The sequence below is a fragment of the Leptidea sinapis genome, chromosome 21 (assembly GCF_905404315.1).
Source record: "Leptidea sinapis chromosome 21, ilLepSina1.1, whole genome shotgun sequence".
NCBI classification, from domain to species: Eukaryota; Metazoa; Arthropoda; class Insecta; order Lepidoptera; family Pieridae; genus Leptidea; species Leptidea sinapis.
In genome coordinates, this window is record NC_066285.1 from 7,823,312 (window position 1) to 7,843,403 (window position 20,092).

At 33.3% G+C, this 20,092-nt stretch overlaps 2 protein-coding genes across 5 annotated transcripts in view; both read left to right on the top strand.

The window, feature by feature from the left end:
• Nucleotides 1-232: 232 nt before the first annotated feature.
• LOC126970458 (zinc finger protein sdz-12) lies at nt 233-15,567 on the top strand. 3 transcript variants are annotated; one of them, XM_050816360.1, is made up of 7 exons: nt 235-572; nt 829-958; nt 2,414-2,925; nt 3,021-3,331; nt 8,325-8,452; nt 11,097-11,276; nt 11,517-15,567. In XM_050816360.1, the coding sequence occupies exons 2-7, from the start codon at nt 884-886 to the stop codon at nt 11,754-11,756; spliced, it is 1,446 nt and encodes a 481-aa protein (XP_050672317.1). In that variant the 5' UTR covers nt 235-572; nt 829-883; the 3' UTR covers nt 11,757-15,567. The 3 variants fall into 3 exon arrangements, with proteins under 3 accessions (XP_050672318.1, XP_050672317.1, XP_050672316.1); XM_050816359.1 differs by having other exon boundaries at nt 235-558; XM_050816361.1 differs by lacking the exon at nt 11,097-11,276 and having other exon boundaries at nt 233-558.
• Nucleotides 15,568-17,318: 1,751 nt separating this feature from the next.
• LOC126970445 (liprin-beta-1) overlaps nt 17,319-20,092 on the top strand; it is a 91,500-nt gene continuing 88,726 nt past the window's right edge. The window contains exons 1-2 of one of the 2 annotated variants that reach the window (XM_050816338.1): nt 17,422-17,561; nt 17,826-17,839. Coding sequence is in view for 1 of the 2 variants with exons in the window: in XM_050816337.1 (XP_050672294.1) it covers nt 17,456-17,561 (106 nt within the window). In the remaining variant the exon portion in view is untranslated. Of the gene's footprint in view, nt 17,562-17,825; nt 17,840-20,092 lie in introns of both variants that reach the window. The other variant, XM_050816337.1, reaches the window with a different exon arrangement.

Genomic DNA, 20,092 nt, shown 5'->3' on the forward strand with positions numbered 1-20,092 from the left:
TATGTGTCATACATAATTTTATACCTCATGTGATCATTAGGATCACAATTCAGTTCGAAGACAGAATAATAGTCGAGCAATATTTTTTTTCCTATATCTAACTAAATTAAATACACAAAATTAAGATTCTAAGTATTGATAGTGTACAAGAGCCTAAAACAATTAACTCACGATGCTCTGACACACGTCTGTCATATTGTGTATATTTTGCGGCGGGTTGTGATACATGCAGTAATCTGTGACCTGAGCGAATAGATTCCAGAGAAATAGATTCTGACTTTTGAGTAGGACTAGGTTTTAGTACCTAAATTATGTACAAAATGGGCTGCTTAATTTGATAAATCATAAAATGTGAATTTTAGGAACAAAAAATAATTTAAATGTCGATGTAGATATTTTATTTAAAATTTATGTGCGAACTACAAGCGAAGACCTACTTATTTGTGCATTTACAGTTATCCGTGGAACACGTATTTTGTGCATAGAGTTCAAGTATTGAATTAGGCCACATAGCGATCTCTCCCTAAAATACCGCTGGTTGTCTGAGTGTCGACGTAGGTAAGAAGTTTAACGTGAGTGTTAGTTTATTTCGAATGTTTATTTGGAAGATATTTCAATATTATAACAATTAATAGTGCGATTGGGAATTAGAATAGGATACGATAGCTACTTAAAGTTTCAAAATAGTTGAACGCAAGTTTAGCTGACGGTGATAAATAGGTCATCTCGCCATCTATATATTAAGAGTTTCCTGTGGTTTTCATGTTTTAAAATGATTATTTTACCTTAATTTTGTACTGTTTCAATCACTAGCTAAATGTGTTTTAGTTGATTGAGGCGGGAGAGTGATGATTACAATTCGGAAAGGCCGTGAACTACTGTGATGTCATCAAAAGGGGAAACAGAGGCTGATTCTGGCACCGTGTCGCCAAACCTGTCGACTGTTAAAAATGAAGTGGTTAGTATAGTTCTAAATTAAAAGTAGACTTAGTTATATTTCTAAATAAACATCCTGTTAAAGTAGGGCACTATTGAATTACTGTGTTAGGTATTATTGTTTTTTGCTTATAAAACATACAGTTATCTGGTTTCAACTACAAATCCTCCTGGTCATTCAAAAGTTACATATTTTAGAAAGTAATACATGTGTAAATAAAATTATTTTGGGTGTGAGATCTAAACATATTGTTTTAACATGTATTTTTTTATAATAGTTCTTAGAGAAACTTATGAAAAAGTTGTTATATAGCTTGTTCTTACAGTTTATAATTGTTATGTATGTTACACCACACATTTTAGGAATAATCTTTACTTAAACTTTTGTTTTAAATTTAAGAAAAAAATATTTGTATGTAGTACTAACTAAATTATGTTGCTGTACATTAATAATATGGTCAATTAGCCTTAGTAAGATTATCATTAAATGATTACCTATTTAATAAATAGTTAAGTGCAAATTAAGCTCAATACATACATTATTAACTAATGCCATTTGTGAAAAATTAAGTAGGAAATTTTTACCTTACATAAAAAAATTACACTGCAATAAAATGTTGAACATATTAAGTTCATACTGTAGCACCTTTTTAACCTTTCAGTGCGGGATACTGATCCCGCGGTATGCCTCAGATCAGTGTGATTTTGGGGCTCACACAGCATGCAGTCAATACATATTATTTTACATGTATTAATTGATCACTTATATGGATAGGATGATTTGAGTGAATGTATCCGAAAGCTATTGAAACAAGCTATAGGACCATGCAAAATAAACCATCTTTTAAACAAAATAAGAGTTAAAACTTGCTGAGGGAATAGTGTGCCGGGCACTCTCGGTTTTTGTGTATCTGAAAAACCTTGTGCCCTGGGGCAATGCCAATTTCTGAAGGTATTTAAGTCAAACCTCTTCAAATTTATAACCTCCCAAAACTCAGTAAATATTGTGTTCCTAAGACTCAAGGCCAAAAACAACTTAATTATTTGAAACAAATTACTTCTATAACATCGCAAGGTTAAGAATATGCTGACAGTGTATCATTGTTACTTAGAAATCAATGTAAAGTAAGGTTTACAATAAACCAATTCTATGAAATGATTAAGGAATTTATGAGTGATATTAGGTGTTAACCTCTACAACTAGAACACTTTCAGACAAAGTCGAAGTCCTCCAAAGTCACAAAGTCTACAAATGGAAGTTTTTGGTGTCTCTTTTCTAGTTTGACCTGCAGCAATTTTATATGTATGATACACATACCTGCTGTCAAAGAACATTGCCTGAAAACCAAAATTTGTAAATAAATTTAACTATTAGAATTTTAACCTTCTTTAAAATAGAAATCAATGGCTTAGTAAAAGTTTTTCATTCAAAAATTTCATGTTGGAATCTTAAATCGTGTTTGTTTATTATTTTCAGGCACCAGCACCAGTTAAAGAAACTCCAAAGCGGGGAAGTGGTACATTACTTAAATGTACTACATGCAACAGTTTTAGCACATTAAGTAGTCGAGCTTTAAATACACATATGGCGCAGTGTTCACCAGATAATAACAATGTAGCAGCAGCACAGAACAATGATGCTCGACCACACCGTAAACTATTTGAGTGTGATGTCTGTAATATGAAATTTTCTAATGGTGCTAATATGCGTAGACATAAAATGCGACACACAGGTGTCAAGCCATATGAATGTCGCGTTTGCCAGAAAAGATTCTTTAGGAAGGATCACCTTGCAGAACACTTTACAACTCACACCAAAAGCTTGCCATATCATTGCCCAATATGCAACAGAGGTTTCCAGCGTCAGATTGCCATGCGTGCACACTTCCAAAATGAACATGTTGGCCAGCATGACCTTGTCAAAACTTGCCCTCTGTGTAGTTACCGTGCACCGACTATGAAGAGTCTCAGGGTTCACTTTTTTAACAGGTAAATATTGTTTTATTTGTTCAATAAACTAGGTACATGAAGAATATTCTTTACTTTTTAAACTAAATTTTAAAATGTAATTTCACTTATTTCAGACATGGAATTGATCTTGACAACCCTGGTCCTGGCAACAGCCCTGTTTCCCTTCTTGCTGCTGGAATTGCAAATGCTGCTTATACTGATGGTACAATGGATGCAACAACTTTAAATGCACTTGGTGCTCTTGGTTCTGGCTTATCAGTTTCTGTTGCAACTACCTATTCAGACAGTGGTGATAGCAATGGAGAGAGATCGTTAGACAATGCAACACCCCCTATGCACTACTTGACACCCCATGTAGAAATATCTATGGCAGATAACAATGAGACCTTTTCACCAGGACAAACCAACCACACTGGCAATGCAGGTACCATTATATTTATTATTATTTGTCTCTTTTTGTACTATAGCAATGAATATATAGTATTACAAGTACAGAAGGCTCACTCCTCAAAATCAATTAATGAAATAGGGACTCTTGCGGTCATACAATAAGGTGCAATTCAGATTGCACAGATCTATGACCTATATTTTTATTCACATAGAAGTTGACTCTTTTTCTATCGCATGACTCTGTTTTATTCTGACCATATTAGGGTTGTCTTCTGTACCTTAAGTAGGTATCTAATAAAACAGCTCAGTTTTTAAAAGTTCAGTTTGTTAAACCTACTAGTATATTTTGCAGATAGTAATATTGTATGTATGTAGTAATAATGTGTGCATGTGGTGTTGCACCAGAATAGCACCACCCCATCTCCTCCCGTGGGTGTCGTAAGAGGCGACTAAGGGATACAAACAACGGAGGATGGGCAGCAGCATCTTTCGTAAGGAACACACTACTTACTGTGATCGCCAACCCGCCTCCCAAGCGTGGCGATTATGGCAAAAAAAAACCCCCCAAAATATGATTGTCGTGGAAATCTTTGGGAGAGGCCTTTGTCCAGCAGTGGACGTCTTCTGGCTGATGATGATGATGAATAATGTATTCGTTGGAAGACCAAGATATAGTCAACATAGTTCATTTTTCCTTCAAAAATTAGGAACTGTTTAAATAGGTAGCTAGCTAGCGAGCTAGACTAACACAATCCAAAAGTCCTCTGATGATGATGGTAACAATAACGAACAACTTTTTTGTTAACAATAAAAAACGGAACGCAACCATTGAACCTACTTAGTTTAAGTTATAAATAGGTATCAATCATGTATGGTAATATTTCAGCATTTATAGGAAGCTTAAAAATTTAAATTTGGATAGCAATTACCTGTTATAAACTTTGCTTTTTCTTAAGTTTCTCCATTTTAAAAAGATCGGTCGGGTCGGTGAAGTAGGTGACTAACAAAACTCGTACCTGCGTGATTATTCGCTCGTGAGTCCCTACTGTATAGCCACGCTGACGTGGCCGCCTTACGATCCCTACATGGGGAGTGAGACAGGCCTGACTATAGTGCTTTTATCTTGTTATTGTAAATGATTCATGATTTTATTTGTTTCAATTTATAGCTTAAAACTCGAGAGCCGTTAGCCCAATTTAAATGAAAGTTTGCACACATCAAGGACAATTTGACCACTCCGACAAACATAGTTATGTTGGAGTTATGTTGGTTGTATGGAGAGGTATCGCTGGTAGCAGTGATTTTTATCTTTTGAAATATAAGTCAAATTGATATGAAATTTTATATATATATATATACGTGGCAGTACGTGGCAGCACTGGAGCAGTAATATAGTTTCATTGGTAAATGCAGAGGAACTCGTGGGTAGCTAGTAATATTATATGTTCATAACTTTTGATTATTTAAATTTTATAGTTTTCCTTCATCTGGTTTTCCTTTTTGGTTATTTATTGGATAGGTATTTTGTATTACTAGAATGGGTGAGAGGAAATGCATTAATAGAAACCAATTATCCTGGGTTCAATGTAATGCAAAATTTAATATACATTTAGCTATCAAATGTCTAGCTATCAAGGATTAACAGATATATATATTTTTATACTAGCTGACCCAGCAAATGTTGTATTGCAATCATAGTATCATCATCAACTGTAGTTAATCTATCAACTATAGGTAGTTTAACTCCTGAGAAAGTTAGACAGATACAAAGATTCTAATTAGTTATTCATTTTAAACTATTATTTCAATTTGATTTCTGAACGATGCGGTACACATCAAAGGAAAAACAAAATTGTGTTTTTTTTTTTAATTCCGAACATTTTCATATTTATTCACCTTTTAAACCTTCTCTGGACTTCCACAAATAATTCAAGACCAAAATTTGCCAAATCGGTCCAGCCGTTCTCGAGTTTTAGCGAGACTAACGAACAGCAATTCATTTTTATATATATAGATAGATAGTAGATAGGTCATAGTGCAACATTGCTCTTTAATTATTATTTCTAAGTTTAATATATTTTTGTTTTGAATAATATTTAAAAAAGTTTAGCAAATCCATGCCTTAAGTGGTCATGTTATACATTTTTTTTTAAATTTTTAAATACAGTAAATTTTTCCACTAATTTATAACCTAATTACTTTAGATTATATTAATACTAAATTTCTGATAATTTGGCATCACACGTCAACAAAACAAGAAGAAAAAAGTTTTGAAAATTCTAAACCGCACAACTCAGAAGATCGTGAGAGAACTAAAAAAAAACTCTCAGAAATTTTTATTACTATTATTAAATCTTTATTTCTCACATTATTACTATTATTAATGTGAGAAATAAAGAAATTATTTTTAACTTCTGACTAAGAAATATGATTGATTATACCAATGAGTTTAAAAAAAATTACAATTTCATTTAAACCTTCTTTCAATTTTATCTTTTGCGATTCAAATAAATTATCGAGAGAAACAATTATAGAGGGCTGTATAGCCAGGGGTCACCAGACACAATTTAGTATAGCATCAGGTGGCTGTAAAAGCTTTATTTAAAAAAAACATAACATATGAAAGGTTCCTCAAACACTGAACATTTCGGCATGTCCCAGCCGAATTAAGATAACAAATGATTATACAAAATGTTATTTTTGGTTAAATATTCAACTGCATTAAGACCTTTTACACTTGAACAAGAAAGCAGGGTATATATTCGCCCAGGGTATGCAGCCATCTTTATTCGATTTATTTGATTGATGTATGCGGAACTTTTGATAATTTATATTAAAATAAAAAAGACTATAACGATTTTGTCTTAAAATTTTATTCTTATTAAGAGTGACCAGGCGGATAGGTTGTGGAAATCAAATTAAAATGAAATTTTGTTTGTCAACCAATTTTCATAATGTGGGCTCCATATAAAATCATTTTTTTTTTATGGAAAACCTGGTGATAATTGATCACCCCCAGCCCACATTCTCTTGCAACACCAGAGGAATCACAGGAGCGTTGCCAGCCTTTAAGGAAGGTGTACGCGCTTTTTTTTGAAGGTACCCATGTCGTATCGTCCCGAAAACACCGCACAATGTCAAGTTCCAACAGATTAAAAGGTTTCCTAGTTAAGTTGGAACATGTTTCCTAACAGTGTACATTATATTTTATTTCAGATTGCTCATAGATACATATCATCTTAACTTTTCAATAACTATTTTGAGTTATTGTACTGAAAGATTTTCTGATATTGCTGAAATAATAAAATAAAATGATGAGTTTTGTAAATTATTATGGAAAAAGCTTATTAAAACCACAGACTAGTAAAAAAGAAGGACACCGCGCCGTGATATTAGCAAGTGAAGCACCTTTATGCTAGTGTGTGTGCGGTTACGGGGTATACCAGTTACACAATTTTTTCTCCCTTAAATAATCAAATATCCACAAATACTTTTATTTTATTGTTTTTACACTTCATCACAAGGCATGACGGCATTTTTATAATATTTTATTGCGACGCAAACTGATCTGTCACAGACGATGGCAAATCTCATAATGGCGGCCGATCGGCTTGTGTTAGTGTAAGTGCGTGCGTGGGGCTATGTATTTACACGTTTACCGGCTTGTTTTGGTGCCTCACTGTTATGTAAGGTGATACGGAGTCCTTATTTTTTTTTACTCGTCCGTGAATCCTGAGTAGGCACTACATTGTAATGGGCAGGGCGTATCAATTTCCATCAGCTGAACGTCATGCTCGTCTCGTCCCTTCTTTCATAAAAAAAATACACGCGGGTAGTCTGAATATTTCTGCCACTGCTTTACTGCTAACCTGTAAGAAATCAAAATTTCTTTATTTGTACACAGTCGTTCAGAATCACATATGAAACTCCCCCGGGTAAATTTAGATAATCTGTGTTTGGGGAGAATCGCTCATTGCTAGTTATGTAAAAAATAATGAAGTTATTGTCATTAGTGACTTGGATTATAAACAAAACCAGTTATCTAGCCGGCCATGTGACTCATTGATTTCAATGTGGATCAAGTTTTTTTTTTATGGAATAGGAGGACAAACGAGCGTACGGGTCACCTGGTGTTAAGTGATCACCGCCGCCCACATTCTCTTGCAACACCAGAGGAATCACAAGAGCGTTGCCGGCCTTTAAGGAAGGTGTACGCGCTTTTTTTTGAAGGTACCCATGTCGTATCGTCCCGAAAATACCGCACAAGGAAGCTCATTCCACAGCAGGAAGAAAGCTCCTTGAAAACCGCACTGTGGAGGACCGCCACACATCCAGATGGTGGGGATGATATCCTAACTTGTGGCGTGTCGTGCGAAGGTGGAAGTTACATAAGCATCATGCTAATGTTGTGAAATAAAAACTCATACTTAACATAACACACATTAAATAACACTTAGGTAATTTAAACGGCTTTAGGCAAGGCATGACAACAGGCCAGGCTTATTATTTTAGTGTGCATGACAGATCTCCTACACTCGCGATACGTCATTCACTTTGTTTTAGTGTGAGTGCGTTTGCTGAATATAGAGGTTAGCAGTTCGCCGCTATTTTTTCGACGTGTTCACAGCTGTCAAATTCTATCTAGACGTATAAATTATAGATATAAGATTATATAAGAAAGTAAACATCTATTTCAAAGCTATTGGAGCACTAGTTATAGGAATTTTGATGCAGAGTTCTTCCTGTCGGTTCTGTGTTTTAATTTGGGTGTTAGTCTGAAAAATATATTTATTGATTTTAAATTTAAAAAAATGCGGGACTCGAACCCGCGACCTCTCGGGCTCGAATCCCGCATCGTTCATAAATTTTGATTACAAATTTAATTTGTTTAAGAGTTAACTTAGTAACTATCGGAGCTTTTAATCTTTGAGCGCCATCTGTTGCTACAGAAGTGGTATTTGTATTAGTGAAAGTATTTTAAGATACAATTTGAATTAAACTGTCATTGAAGAGTTATCGTTTTTCAGAATCACGAATGAATGGCGAAGGACCGAGTTCACCACAGTCTGGTGACAGTGCAATTGCAAGCAGTTCCCTCTCTGCAGGTCTTCCAACGAACCTTACACCATCCATTACTCTGATACCAATCAAACAGGTGACTAATCTATTTGTATTTAGTAATATGCATGTTTCTATGGAATAAATATATATAGTGTGGCGTTACAATTGCGACATTCAATGAACAACATAAAAATTATTTTCATAAAAAAAATGAACACATGGGTAGAGTTAAACTTAAAAAAAAATAAAAATACATAATTCACCTAAACATACCTTTTTTTGTGTTTAATAAAATATGGTCTACATGAATCTATCTGCTGATTTTTTTTTTAATTCTGTTACATAAAATTTCATATCTGTGACGCGTTTTAGTTGGGAAAGACCATAAGTGAAAGAAGACATTTTGCATTTATTTCTGTAGATATGGCTTCCATGTCAAGTGCAAGTCTAAATCAATCTAAGTCAGCTATTCTCAATTTCAAATTTTTCTGTTGTCAATTTCTAATATAATGTTTGGTTTATTATTTAATGTTATTATATGATTAGTTTTAGATTGATTTGTTAGTTGTTTGCATATATTATTCTTGAAAAAAAAAAATTGAAGTAGGCGTTACTTTGCGGAAATCCATAATTATACAAATGATTTAAGTTTTCTTTAGTATTAATTCCGCCAATATTTGTTTTTAAACATTTCGACACGTGTTTCGCCTCTACACGAGGCATGCTCAGGACGTGTTGTCTCGCCAAAATCTGGCACGAGACTGAATCAAATGAGCCGGAAGCCTAAAGGTGTTGATAGATTAGAACATTCACGAGGATTCTAGTGTGCGTTATGGCGAGCATTCCAGTAAATGGCAGTAATTTTGATTCGAGCTTTTTGCCGATGCGAGCAATTTTGTTTTAGATCCTATGATCTCGCCACCTTCTTCTGTCTTTTTTATATATAAGTTTACTAGCTGATGCCCGCGATTTCGTCCGCGAAGATAAAGTATTTTTAAAAATAATAAGCAAGTTTGGAATTGAAGATCATCTCATGTCTTATTCCAGTTCCGGTTCCCAACTTATGATACGAATCTTAACTCGAGGAAGATTACTATGGCAAACTAAACCTTACTATTGGTATAGTTATAGCTCATCAAAGTGAATGTATGTTTTTCGCAAATCCCGCGGGAACTATGGATTTTTCCGGGATAAATGTAGCCTATGGCTTTTTCCAAGCTCTAGTCTATCATTAAAATCGGTTCAGTAGCTCCGGCACGGAAGCGTAACAAACAAACTTACGTTAACATGTATAATATTATATTAGGAATACTTAATTGCTTTACTTGCATTTATTTGCAACTCGCGCGACTGTTGAGCGAGACATCTTCATGAAGAAAGCTATATTTATTAAAGTTAGCTAGAGTTGTCATAACAATGTTTGTAGTAATGTTTTGCTCTGTTCATTGTTCAGTTTGACAATATTAAAATCGGCGAATGCTCGACGTTCTGTTCCAAGTAAATGGTCAATTCTACGCGCACCTTAACAATTATAATAAAAATCTATTATTATCTAGAGTTTGAAATAGTACTAATTATAGTATTTGGCGATGAAATATAATCCGTCTCAGTTTGAAAGTAAACAGTTGCATAAAACGAAGTGGATTTCCCCTATCTACAAGTTTTTGAAAAGATTATAGCCGTCATCTATCAATGACTTCACGTTTGAAACAATCGAGTTAACGGCTTGTTTCTTTTTTCTTTCTTTCTTTTACTTCTTCCACGCCCTGCCGTAGCTCACAGAACTCTAGGTAAATATCACCCACGTAAGGGTGATTAAAATTTTGTTTTCTAAATGTATTGTCTTTTTCTTTTGAAAATTTCATTTTTTTTGGTTTGATTTTTAGAAATATTTTTTTATGATTACGGCTAAGTAGCTCTACCCGTGTGTTTATTTAATGTTGCAATTGTAGCGCGACCTTGTATATGCCACAGGGACTGTAGGTCAAACATATTTGTTCTGCAAAATTTTTCTTCACTTGTATTGTTGTGGTCTATTTTAACATTGTGGACTCAAGTGTAAATACAGGTACGAATGACGTCACTTCTTTATATTTGGGTGACGGGTCCAGTTACGGTCATATGGTATTTTATGATGTGTTACAATTATTCAGATAATATAATCGCTGTAATGGGCCAATTAAATCAAGTGGTTGTACTATGTTAAGTCAATTACTGTCATAAAAAAGTAAGCATCAATAAATCTTTATTTAACCTTAACGTACATGTAAAATTTCACAAAGGCGGATATCTATCAAAGTTAAATGGATATCTTAAATATTATTATAGGTTTCTGAGTAATAAGTATACATTATATATACATTAATGAAGAGAATGTAGTGTCACAGGTACTCCTTACATACAAACAAATGATTTTACCTTTTTATTAGTAACTATAAGAATAGTCTATAAGATTCACACTGAGATGAGACACATCCATGAGGTGTGGCATTGATCAAAAATATATCCCCAACTTCTTTGTGCATTCCGTCTGGATCATATGCGACAGGTCATGTATTTGTATTCTTTTACACAGCTTGTCTTTCAACCAATTGGCCAAACAGGCTTTCTAATAATGATCACTTCGAATAACACCTTGGGCAAAAATGTTTCAATGTAAAGATTTAAATTCTTTTAGATTTTTATTGCAATCGAAAATCTTCTGTTACTTAGGGGCAACTAATATGTTCATTGTCTAGGAACCTAATGCCCAAGAGGAGTCCAACTCAATGGATCGCGAAGGAGAGACAAATGGTGGTGAGAAACGCGACGTGACCTCAAGCCTCAGTTCCATGATAAAGGTGTCGCCACTGAAGAGCTTGTTGCGAGAGGATATTCGGCGAAGAATCTCTGCTAGAGGGCGCACCAGGGCTTCTAATGTGAGTACATCATTGTATTAAGTAATAGTTGTAGACTGGCCATAAAAGAGGTAAAATTTGTTTGTATGTGAGGGGACAATAGTGTGTTTGATCTTGGGAAACAGTTGGTATTTATTATTTTGGGTTAGTTTGATATCACTATAGAATCTTGTATCTTTATTTCTCTCACAACATAGGGCACTATACTTATAAAATCTCATAAGTAGTCGTTATGTTAAGAATTGCTATTACATTTTTCAGGCTTCTCGAGCATCACCGTCAGAAGGTGGTGTTATAACATCAACTCATGGAGATACAGCCCTACTGCCATCGCAATTGGTATGCACATTCTGTTCTATAACATTCCCGGATTCCACGCTATACTTCCTTCACAAGGGCTGTCACTGCGACTCTAACCCGTGGAAGTGCAACATCTGCGGGGAACAATGCTGCAATGTCTACGAGTTCAATTCCCACCTCCTCAGTAAGAGCCATCAATGACTGTTTGCAGGGGGGATGTTACAACACATGCGGTAGGTGTCTACAGTCTGTTTAATTATACAGCGAAGTCTATTGCTGTCTTTATCATTTTTTAAATTTTAAATTCAGACAGCAATATTCTTAATGTATAATAATAAACAAGTATTGTACAAGCCAGCGTGTGTCTATGCTTCATGATGCACTCAAATTAAGCACTTCGAAGGTACTTCACACCACTTCATGCTATTCTATTGTCTGCTAAGACATATATTGTTTTAATGCTGTAATTAGGTTGTTACAAATTGTGTTTGATTACAAATACAAAACTCAATGTTTCTTCTCTTTTCATAATCGATTTCTTCACTATACTTAATACCTAATTATGAAGTTCTTCGAACATGCTACTTATGAACATCCCCCCGAAGCGGTTTAAAGTGCGAGATGAAGATTTAAATTAATGGTCTCCATAGGTGATTGATGATTGATAAGATAGATATTTTAGTACTTAATTATTTGTGGTATCTATAAGGAAATTACGAATAATTTGTGACCTGATTTGGTTAGAAGTGATGTATAAAGTCGAAGGTAACCTTTAGCATTCCAAATTGTAACAATGCATTCCATGAAATGAGATTGACTAACGAAGCCTCAGGTGGGGAATGGTTTTATACTTATATTGTTATCTTGAAAAGATTTTATTTATTACTTAATTAATTTCAAGTACTTAATTGTACAGAGAGAGAGTTATACAAATCAATATTTATAGAATATGTTGGTGCGATAGTAAATTTTACAAATGTTTTAAGAGATGGATATAGATTGTACAAATTAAAATATTTTATACATTACGTTGTTGAAGAGATGTTTATTTAAAAGGCAAAGCCTATTCGCTCTATATTACCGAATAGTGATCTTAACACAGGCAGGAATTAAAAATTCTACATTCCGTTATAAAATTATTTTAATCGCATCTAATGCAAGTCCACGACTAATACTAACTAGATTTTTGTTTTGTTGTTATGTTAATTTATTTATTTTATTTCTAAAATATATTGTGATGTTGTCCACATCATGTACTTAAGCGGAATATTTACATTAATAATTATTATTATAGTGTGATGGTATACTATGTGTACTGCTCAATATATCGATGGCTCAACTTAATGACGCGTTAAACCAGCAATCATATAGTCGCACAAAATAATTCTCTAACATTCCTAACTCTAAATATGACTCATTCTTAAACATACTAAAAACGCGGACTGTGCTCAACCACAAAAATATATTGCATTGCTTATTTTACCGAGGTTTTAAGTGTAAAAATCAATATTTTGACAGCCATCACGATATTTGTTGTACATTAACTTAATTATTTATCAAAAGCGAAGGCGAGGTTATATTAGAATGCAATATTAATTTATTTTGTATAACTAGATAATTGGTGCGGTTATTCATTCCAGTAGACGGTAAGTACTTAATATCGGTTGTGGTCTTGCCTGGTAGGTTAACAAAATCATATTAGACGGAGATTGTTCACCAACGATAATATTATGGTGTTATGGTGCGTATAGACTGGTGAAACGTAACATCAAATGTACCATGCAATGAAAGAATTCGCCGTACAAATCGCTGCGATGTACTAGGATGCCGCAGAACAAAATTAATCAAACAACATTTGGTTAATCGGCTAAATTTTTAAATAAATATAAATAGCGCGTGCTGATTTAGAATAATTTGTAAATCATGTTTATTTTTAATTGTAATCATTGAATCAAGTCGAAATTCAAAATTCTGTCTCGACAATAACTTAGAAAATTTCGAAAGCTTTCTGAGTTCAAAAAATTTTTAAATCGGTCAAAAAATGGCCGAGAAACAAATTAACACGGAAATCAATTGGAGTCACCCGGTGGGACCTCCGCTCAGCTTCGCTCAATCATGAAAGGTAACACTATCTCATAGTTTGGACGTCTTGTGTGCGCAAAACGAGCATTTCATGCGCACAGGCCACGCGGAGCGATCTGTGATATGTCAGTGAGTAAACACAAAGGGGTGCGTTTACGGCTGAACGAATTCGTAGTGAATGTGCGGTATGCGTTCACGGTTGCAGCGAACATGCGATGAAACGTAGAATGACACATTTCATGTTACGTTGCACCAGTCTGTACGCACCTTTAATTGTTATGTTTACAATGTAGAGTCGGAAAGCGCGGTGGTAGTCCGTCCAACCGATGACCTTAGAGAGTTACCTGACGGATCAATAATATATATTTATATAGATTCTATATTGTTTTCATTGTTGAATATATTGTATAGATTTGAAGCCTAGGTGTGTATTGTAATGTGGTCCCTACCGTCGCGCCGCTATTAAGCTCGTAAGTAGGTAATAATGTAATTCGGTAACCCCGTTTGGGCGCCTTCACTTAATCCGTCCATATCTTACGATAGATATTGCCTTTAACTATTTAATAGATATAGTATATTTTATAGCCGTTAGTTAAATTAAGCTGATTTTAATTAGTGAGAATCGGAAAGGTGAAGAGCATAGTTGAGAAATTATAAACTATGTTATGATTTGTATGTCATTTTTATGTATAATAATGCTAAGACAGATAATAATTGCATTGGGATTAACTCGGTACTTTTTTATTTTTTCATCACATTGGAAGCATGGGATATTTGTTTAATTTTAGGGTAAGTGCTAATTTATATCGTGGCGGTAAAAGTGCCCGTTAAAGTTATTGAGAATCTTCAGGTATGTATATCATGGGACTATACACTACTTAATGTCAATTTGATGGTGAACAGAGCAGTATTTAAAGACATACTACGTTATTTTTGTAAAATAAGTATAAGAGATGAGGTCTTTATGTATATAAGATAGAATAGGTATAGATATCACGACATGCTTGACACGGCCCTTTATTTTATGACATTTGGTTCTTGTTTATGGCAACTCTATTACGTTTCTTTATGGATTCCGGATTTTCGTTACAAAATCAAAACTATTTTATTTTTTAAACAGCAAACATTTAAACGGTAAAGCTTTATAACTCGATCTGAAACCTACATATTGTCTTAAATATTGAAAAGGTTAAATGGATTGATTTTTTCTTAAAAACTAAATCGGGTGACAGTACAGCACAGTGGTGCCAACTTAATTTTAGATGTGGCTTAATCTCCATAGCAAATGCGTAGAGTTGCCATCATAAAATAAACATATCCTTACTTCTAATTAATTATCAGTAGTTTTAGCAGTCCTCACCTTAATACCAAAACACATCTTACCAACATTTTAATTATTGTTATAAGTTGTTACTTGTATAACAGTATAGTTTAGGATTAATTAATTGTAAACATAAGGATGGTCGTTCATGTTTTACTGTTTAATCTATTGTTTTATTATTAATGACACTAACATTTTTAAGATCCAGTTGTGGACTAAAACGTGATAAGGAAATATCATTTATATTATATTTATCTAGTATAGCAGATTGTGCCTTAGAATGGTAATAAAGTAAATGTTTTCGAAATTTACACTGATATTTAGAAACGAGTGTTAATATTATTTATCTCACGTTAAAAGATATATTTAGACAAATCAAAAATACTTAAATGTTATTTATTTATAGTAAATATATTGCAATATGGCTGTTTTGCTTGTTATAACGGTAAAGTTTATTTGCAGTTGATATATACATCATCCTGTCATGGTGATCTAGAATTTAAAAAAAAGGTACTTATTACCGAGATAATATATTGTAATATTATTTATTTACTTATAGTGAAATTGGTAAAGGGTCTATTAAAATATTAATAAACTATGAGATAAAAAGTTGTTGTTTCAATGCAATTAATTTACACAGTGATGAAGGTGTCTATATAGTGGATGATTTTTTTATATTATAGGGGGCATACAGGTCTACCTAATGGAAAATAAATAAAACCAACTGCCCATACAATCCTATGTAGTAAACCTTTTATATGTACTCTTGTGTTTCTTCTCCTTAAATCAAATGACACGCCAGCACACATCATCAGCAATACCAGCAGTCAAAAAATGCAATGCTAGTCCTTCAAAGCAAAAAAACACCTTTTCCTGTCATGATCAATCTATGCCTTATATATTATATTCCTTTATCAACCGAATACAATGTATACTTTTAAAATACCTACCCAGATGAAAACCTTAAATAACTATCAAAGAAAATACACGTTTTCTAACAGTCAGATCTACTACAAAAAAATGAAGTTAGTGAACTATTTAACCTATACTTATACACTAGCGGACTCAATAGACGTTGTGCTGTACACGTCTTAAATTCGAAAAATCTTACTTTATCATATGACTTACATACATCCAGATGGGCAGGAGATTTATATATGGACTAAATTGAGAATCTAGACCTTTCTCAAATTCACTGGAACACCCAAAAAATCATCAAAATAAAAATAATAAAACAAAATAAAAAAAGCTGTTTTGGAGGGAGTTCAATTGTGAATCTAAATCATCCTTGAATCCACTTGAACACACACAAATAAATTCATTCAAATCGGTCGAGCCGTTTAGGAGGAGTTCGCTGTCAACACACGTACAGAAGAATAATATATATAAACAAGCAGAGTTCTTAAGTGAAAGTATACCCTTTTCTAGGTGTAAAAATCTTAATTGTGATAAAAGCAGTAGAAGACGGACAATGAAGCAACAAAATACACGAAGGAAACTGTTAAAGGAGTTCTGGAACCCGACGATTCCAGCAGTCTGTAACTTTTTAACCATCACGAAAGAAAGTACAAATAGACATGAAAAAATAACCTCATCCTTAGCATCTAAACGTACCCCTTTGTATCCGATAACTTAGGTGCGTTTAAACAGGCACCCACTACATTTTATATGGTCATGTCTAATGTTGTCTCTTTAATGCGTTGTTTATTTAAACTAATGGTCTTTACACAGGATTCCGGCTAATTGGCTATTTAAAAACGGCGCCTTTAGTTTGCATAATGTATAGCATAGAAGCCGTAGCTAGTAAAATTATTGGCCGAATCAGACTCCGAAATAATCTTTAATAATCATAATGTTAATATCTGGAAAAAACAAAATGGTTATGTAAGACTTCTCGGCTAAGTCGAATAAGTAAGTTGTAAGTCTTTTGTTGGGCGATGAAAGTTAGTACTTAAATGCTTTTATAACATGATCTCAGATAATGTTACTATAAAACAAATCATACAATTTCCCTAAATCGGAATGTAACTGGAATTGGAACCTGAACCGTTAACTTGTGTTACGAATACGAAATTTATTGATTTATTTTTGACCTATGGTCGCCTCGATCTCATTTTGGTACGAGAAAAGGATTACAGGGCGTATATGAACGTATGTAAGTACCCTCAGCTAAACGTTTCAATGTTCTCGTCTATTTCCTTATAAAGTTATGAAGACAATGACAACAATAAGCGTTTTCATGGATTACAAATTGGTACAAAAGTCAAAAATGTGTTTCAATGTTACTGTTTTAATGTCATTTGAAGTACCAAATGACATCAGTGACAGAAATATGCTGACAGTTCACGATAGTTTTGGTTTGGATTTTGGAATTTTGATTTCTAGTACAAAATCAGGAATAAGTTATAGACAAAAGTACCTAAAAATTTTTAAGTTTTTGATAATATTAACCTAGTCTTAAGTGTTGATAAAAGTTAATTAACATCTCGTAAGTGTAATGGGCAAAACAAACGTCGATGGGGACAATAATCCAACATCACCGGAATCCGACCCCGCAAAGTTGTTGGAAGCAGCTTTGCAACAGATGGATGGAATCATAGCAGGTCAGTTTCGTAAAAATATAGACTGCCTTCTGGGTAAAGTAACGAGATATTAATGTTCGGGTTTTGCTACTGATAATACCTTGTTAAACGTTTGTTTATGTTTGTTCTTACCTTGTTTATTTTGCATCAAAATTCAAACCTATTTTAAATCATAGTAGGAGTGACTTAAATTATCAATTTTTAATACTTAAGAGCTAGGTTCTCTTAATTATCTTGCAATAAAAGAATTTAGATTTCTGAACTAAAAACTTTTTTGTCTTATAGTTCTCAGTGATGAGGTATGTATAACTCAGGGTAAGTAAGCTTAATGTAGAGTTTTTAATAGATAGATTGATTGATAGAATCACACACCAATAGCTGTTGTATTGTAATGTATGTTTGTAAGAATACTTGAATTTCAGTTACAAGATTTAAGGAATATTATTGTTCTTACTACACGGACTAGTAAAAAAAGAAGACCGCACCTTGATATTAGCAAGTGCTAGTGTGTGTGCTGTTACGGGGTATACCAGTTACACAATTTTTTCTCCCTTAAGTAATTATATATCCACAAATAGTTTTATAGTATTGTTTTTACACTTCTCCACAATGTACAACGGCATTTTTTAAATATTTTATTGCAACACAATCTGATCTGTCACAGACAATGGCAAATCTCATAATGGCGGTCGAATGGCTTGTATTAGTGTAAGTGTATGTATGGGGCTGCATATTTACATGTTTACCGGCTTGTTTTGGTGCCTCACTGTTATGTAAGGTGGCACAGAGTCCTTATTTTTTTACTCATCCATGCCTTACTCATATAGATAATTTTTTATTCAAATTCTGGTTTTATATTCACCAAAATTTTTAGAAAACCACACTTGCTAAAAGTTGCTTAATTCATTTATAAACATAAATTTTTCAGATTTTGTTACTTTTAATCTTTACTGTAACATATCAACTGCTCTCTTAGTAATGTGAAACATGGTAGATATTATATCATCTACATAGACTTTTGTGCTAAATAGCCTAAGTAAACACACACATGTCATATAGAGATATAAAGCACTTATGAAGCATAAGCCTTACCACTTCTTTTTTACCATTGGAGTTCACTTAGTCTCCATTAGATAAGTGTGGTGATATGCCCATTACTGTTAAGACAGTGTCATAATTTTTTTCTCTATGTACATCTAGTATTCATACTAGCTTAAGGCAGATTTTTATAAGACTGAAACATTCTGTCATGCTATTTTTTCTAAACTTTACTAATAATGCATTGCATGCACTATGCCAATGACATTCTATACATATGCACAAATGACACAAATATAACCTTCGACTGCTATGTCTATACATTTCTGCGTTTACTCCAGTTGTTTAAAATAGTATTGGTCAATAGGCAGCAACATAAACACTTATTCAGTTTCAGCAGCATATTTTGAATTTAGAACCCGATTTGGACAGTGCCATCAGTGGAGTAGCAGTAAGGTATTTTCTTAAGCTCAGACGAAAAAGAGGGTTACTATAATTTTTATGTTCGTGAGTCTGTCCCTATTTTCCAATCAAGATCTGTTCAGTCGGAGGTTTTTAATGTTTTTAATCAAAAATCACTTTCATATCATAAAGGGGAAAGTTTGTAACTTTATTTATTGGCTTGTGTTTATATATGTTACTTCTTTACATTCTAAAGGGATTTGGATTTAATAAGTTCAGGTAACCTTCAATAAGAGAAACTAATACTCAAATATAATATTATTACTCACTTAAAATAATTAGTTAAACTGGTTATTTAAATGTTAGGTTCCTTGAATTAAATAACATTTGTCTTTTAGACTTAGATATATTTTCCAGGGTATTTTTTTGCTATATGTAGCGTAAGCAGACATCAACATATATTTATATGACAGGTTTTGTCAAATTTTAAATGTGGTTAAATCCAAAAAACTTAAATGCCTTATAGTGGTCAAATATAAATATGCTTATGTTTTGTAAATTTCTTCACAACTCTCTCTTGCTACCAACTGGCGCCAATTCTCTATCATTATCTCGTGTACGGGAAAGCTGAAAAATATATGCTACTAGTTGACCTGACAGACATTGTTCTGTTTATAATAAAAAAAATCTTGCGGGTGGAATTTTTTAAAATCCGTTCTTAGCTGACCTCTACTCGGCGAAAGGAATATTCCTATCAAATTTCAAGTCTCTACGCCTTATGTTTCCAGAGATATCGTGATGAGTGACTATATACGTGGAAATCTCTTATATAATATGATTATGATTTATCAATGTACATATAGTTGGTTGTCAATTGTCAAATATTATGTTTGCGTTCAGAAATTTAATTTATGACAAAACTTAAGATTTATCAATCTCCATAAAAATAATCTGATAAATAGTTAAGAACTGTAGTTAATTTACCAACTATAGTTAGCTAAAATTAAGTTTCTTTTTTACCTCCTGAGAAAGTAAGAAAGACAAAAAAAATCTAATTAGTTATTCATTTTAAAATATTCAATTCAATTTCAATTTGATTTCTGAACGACAGG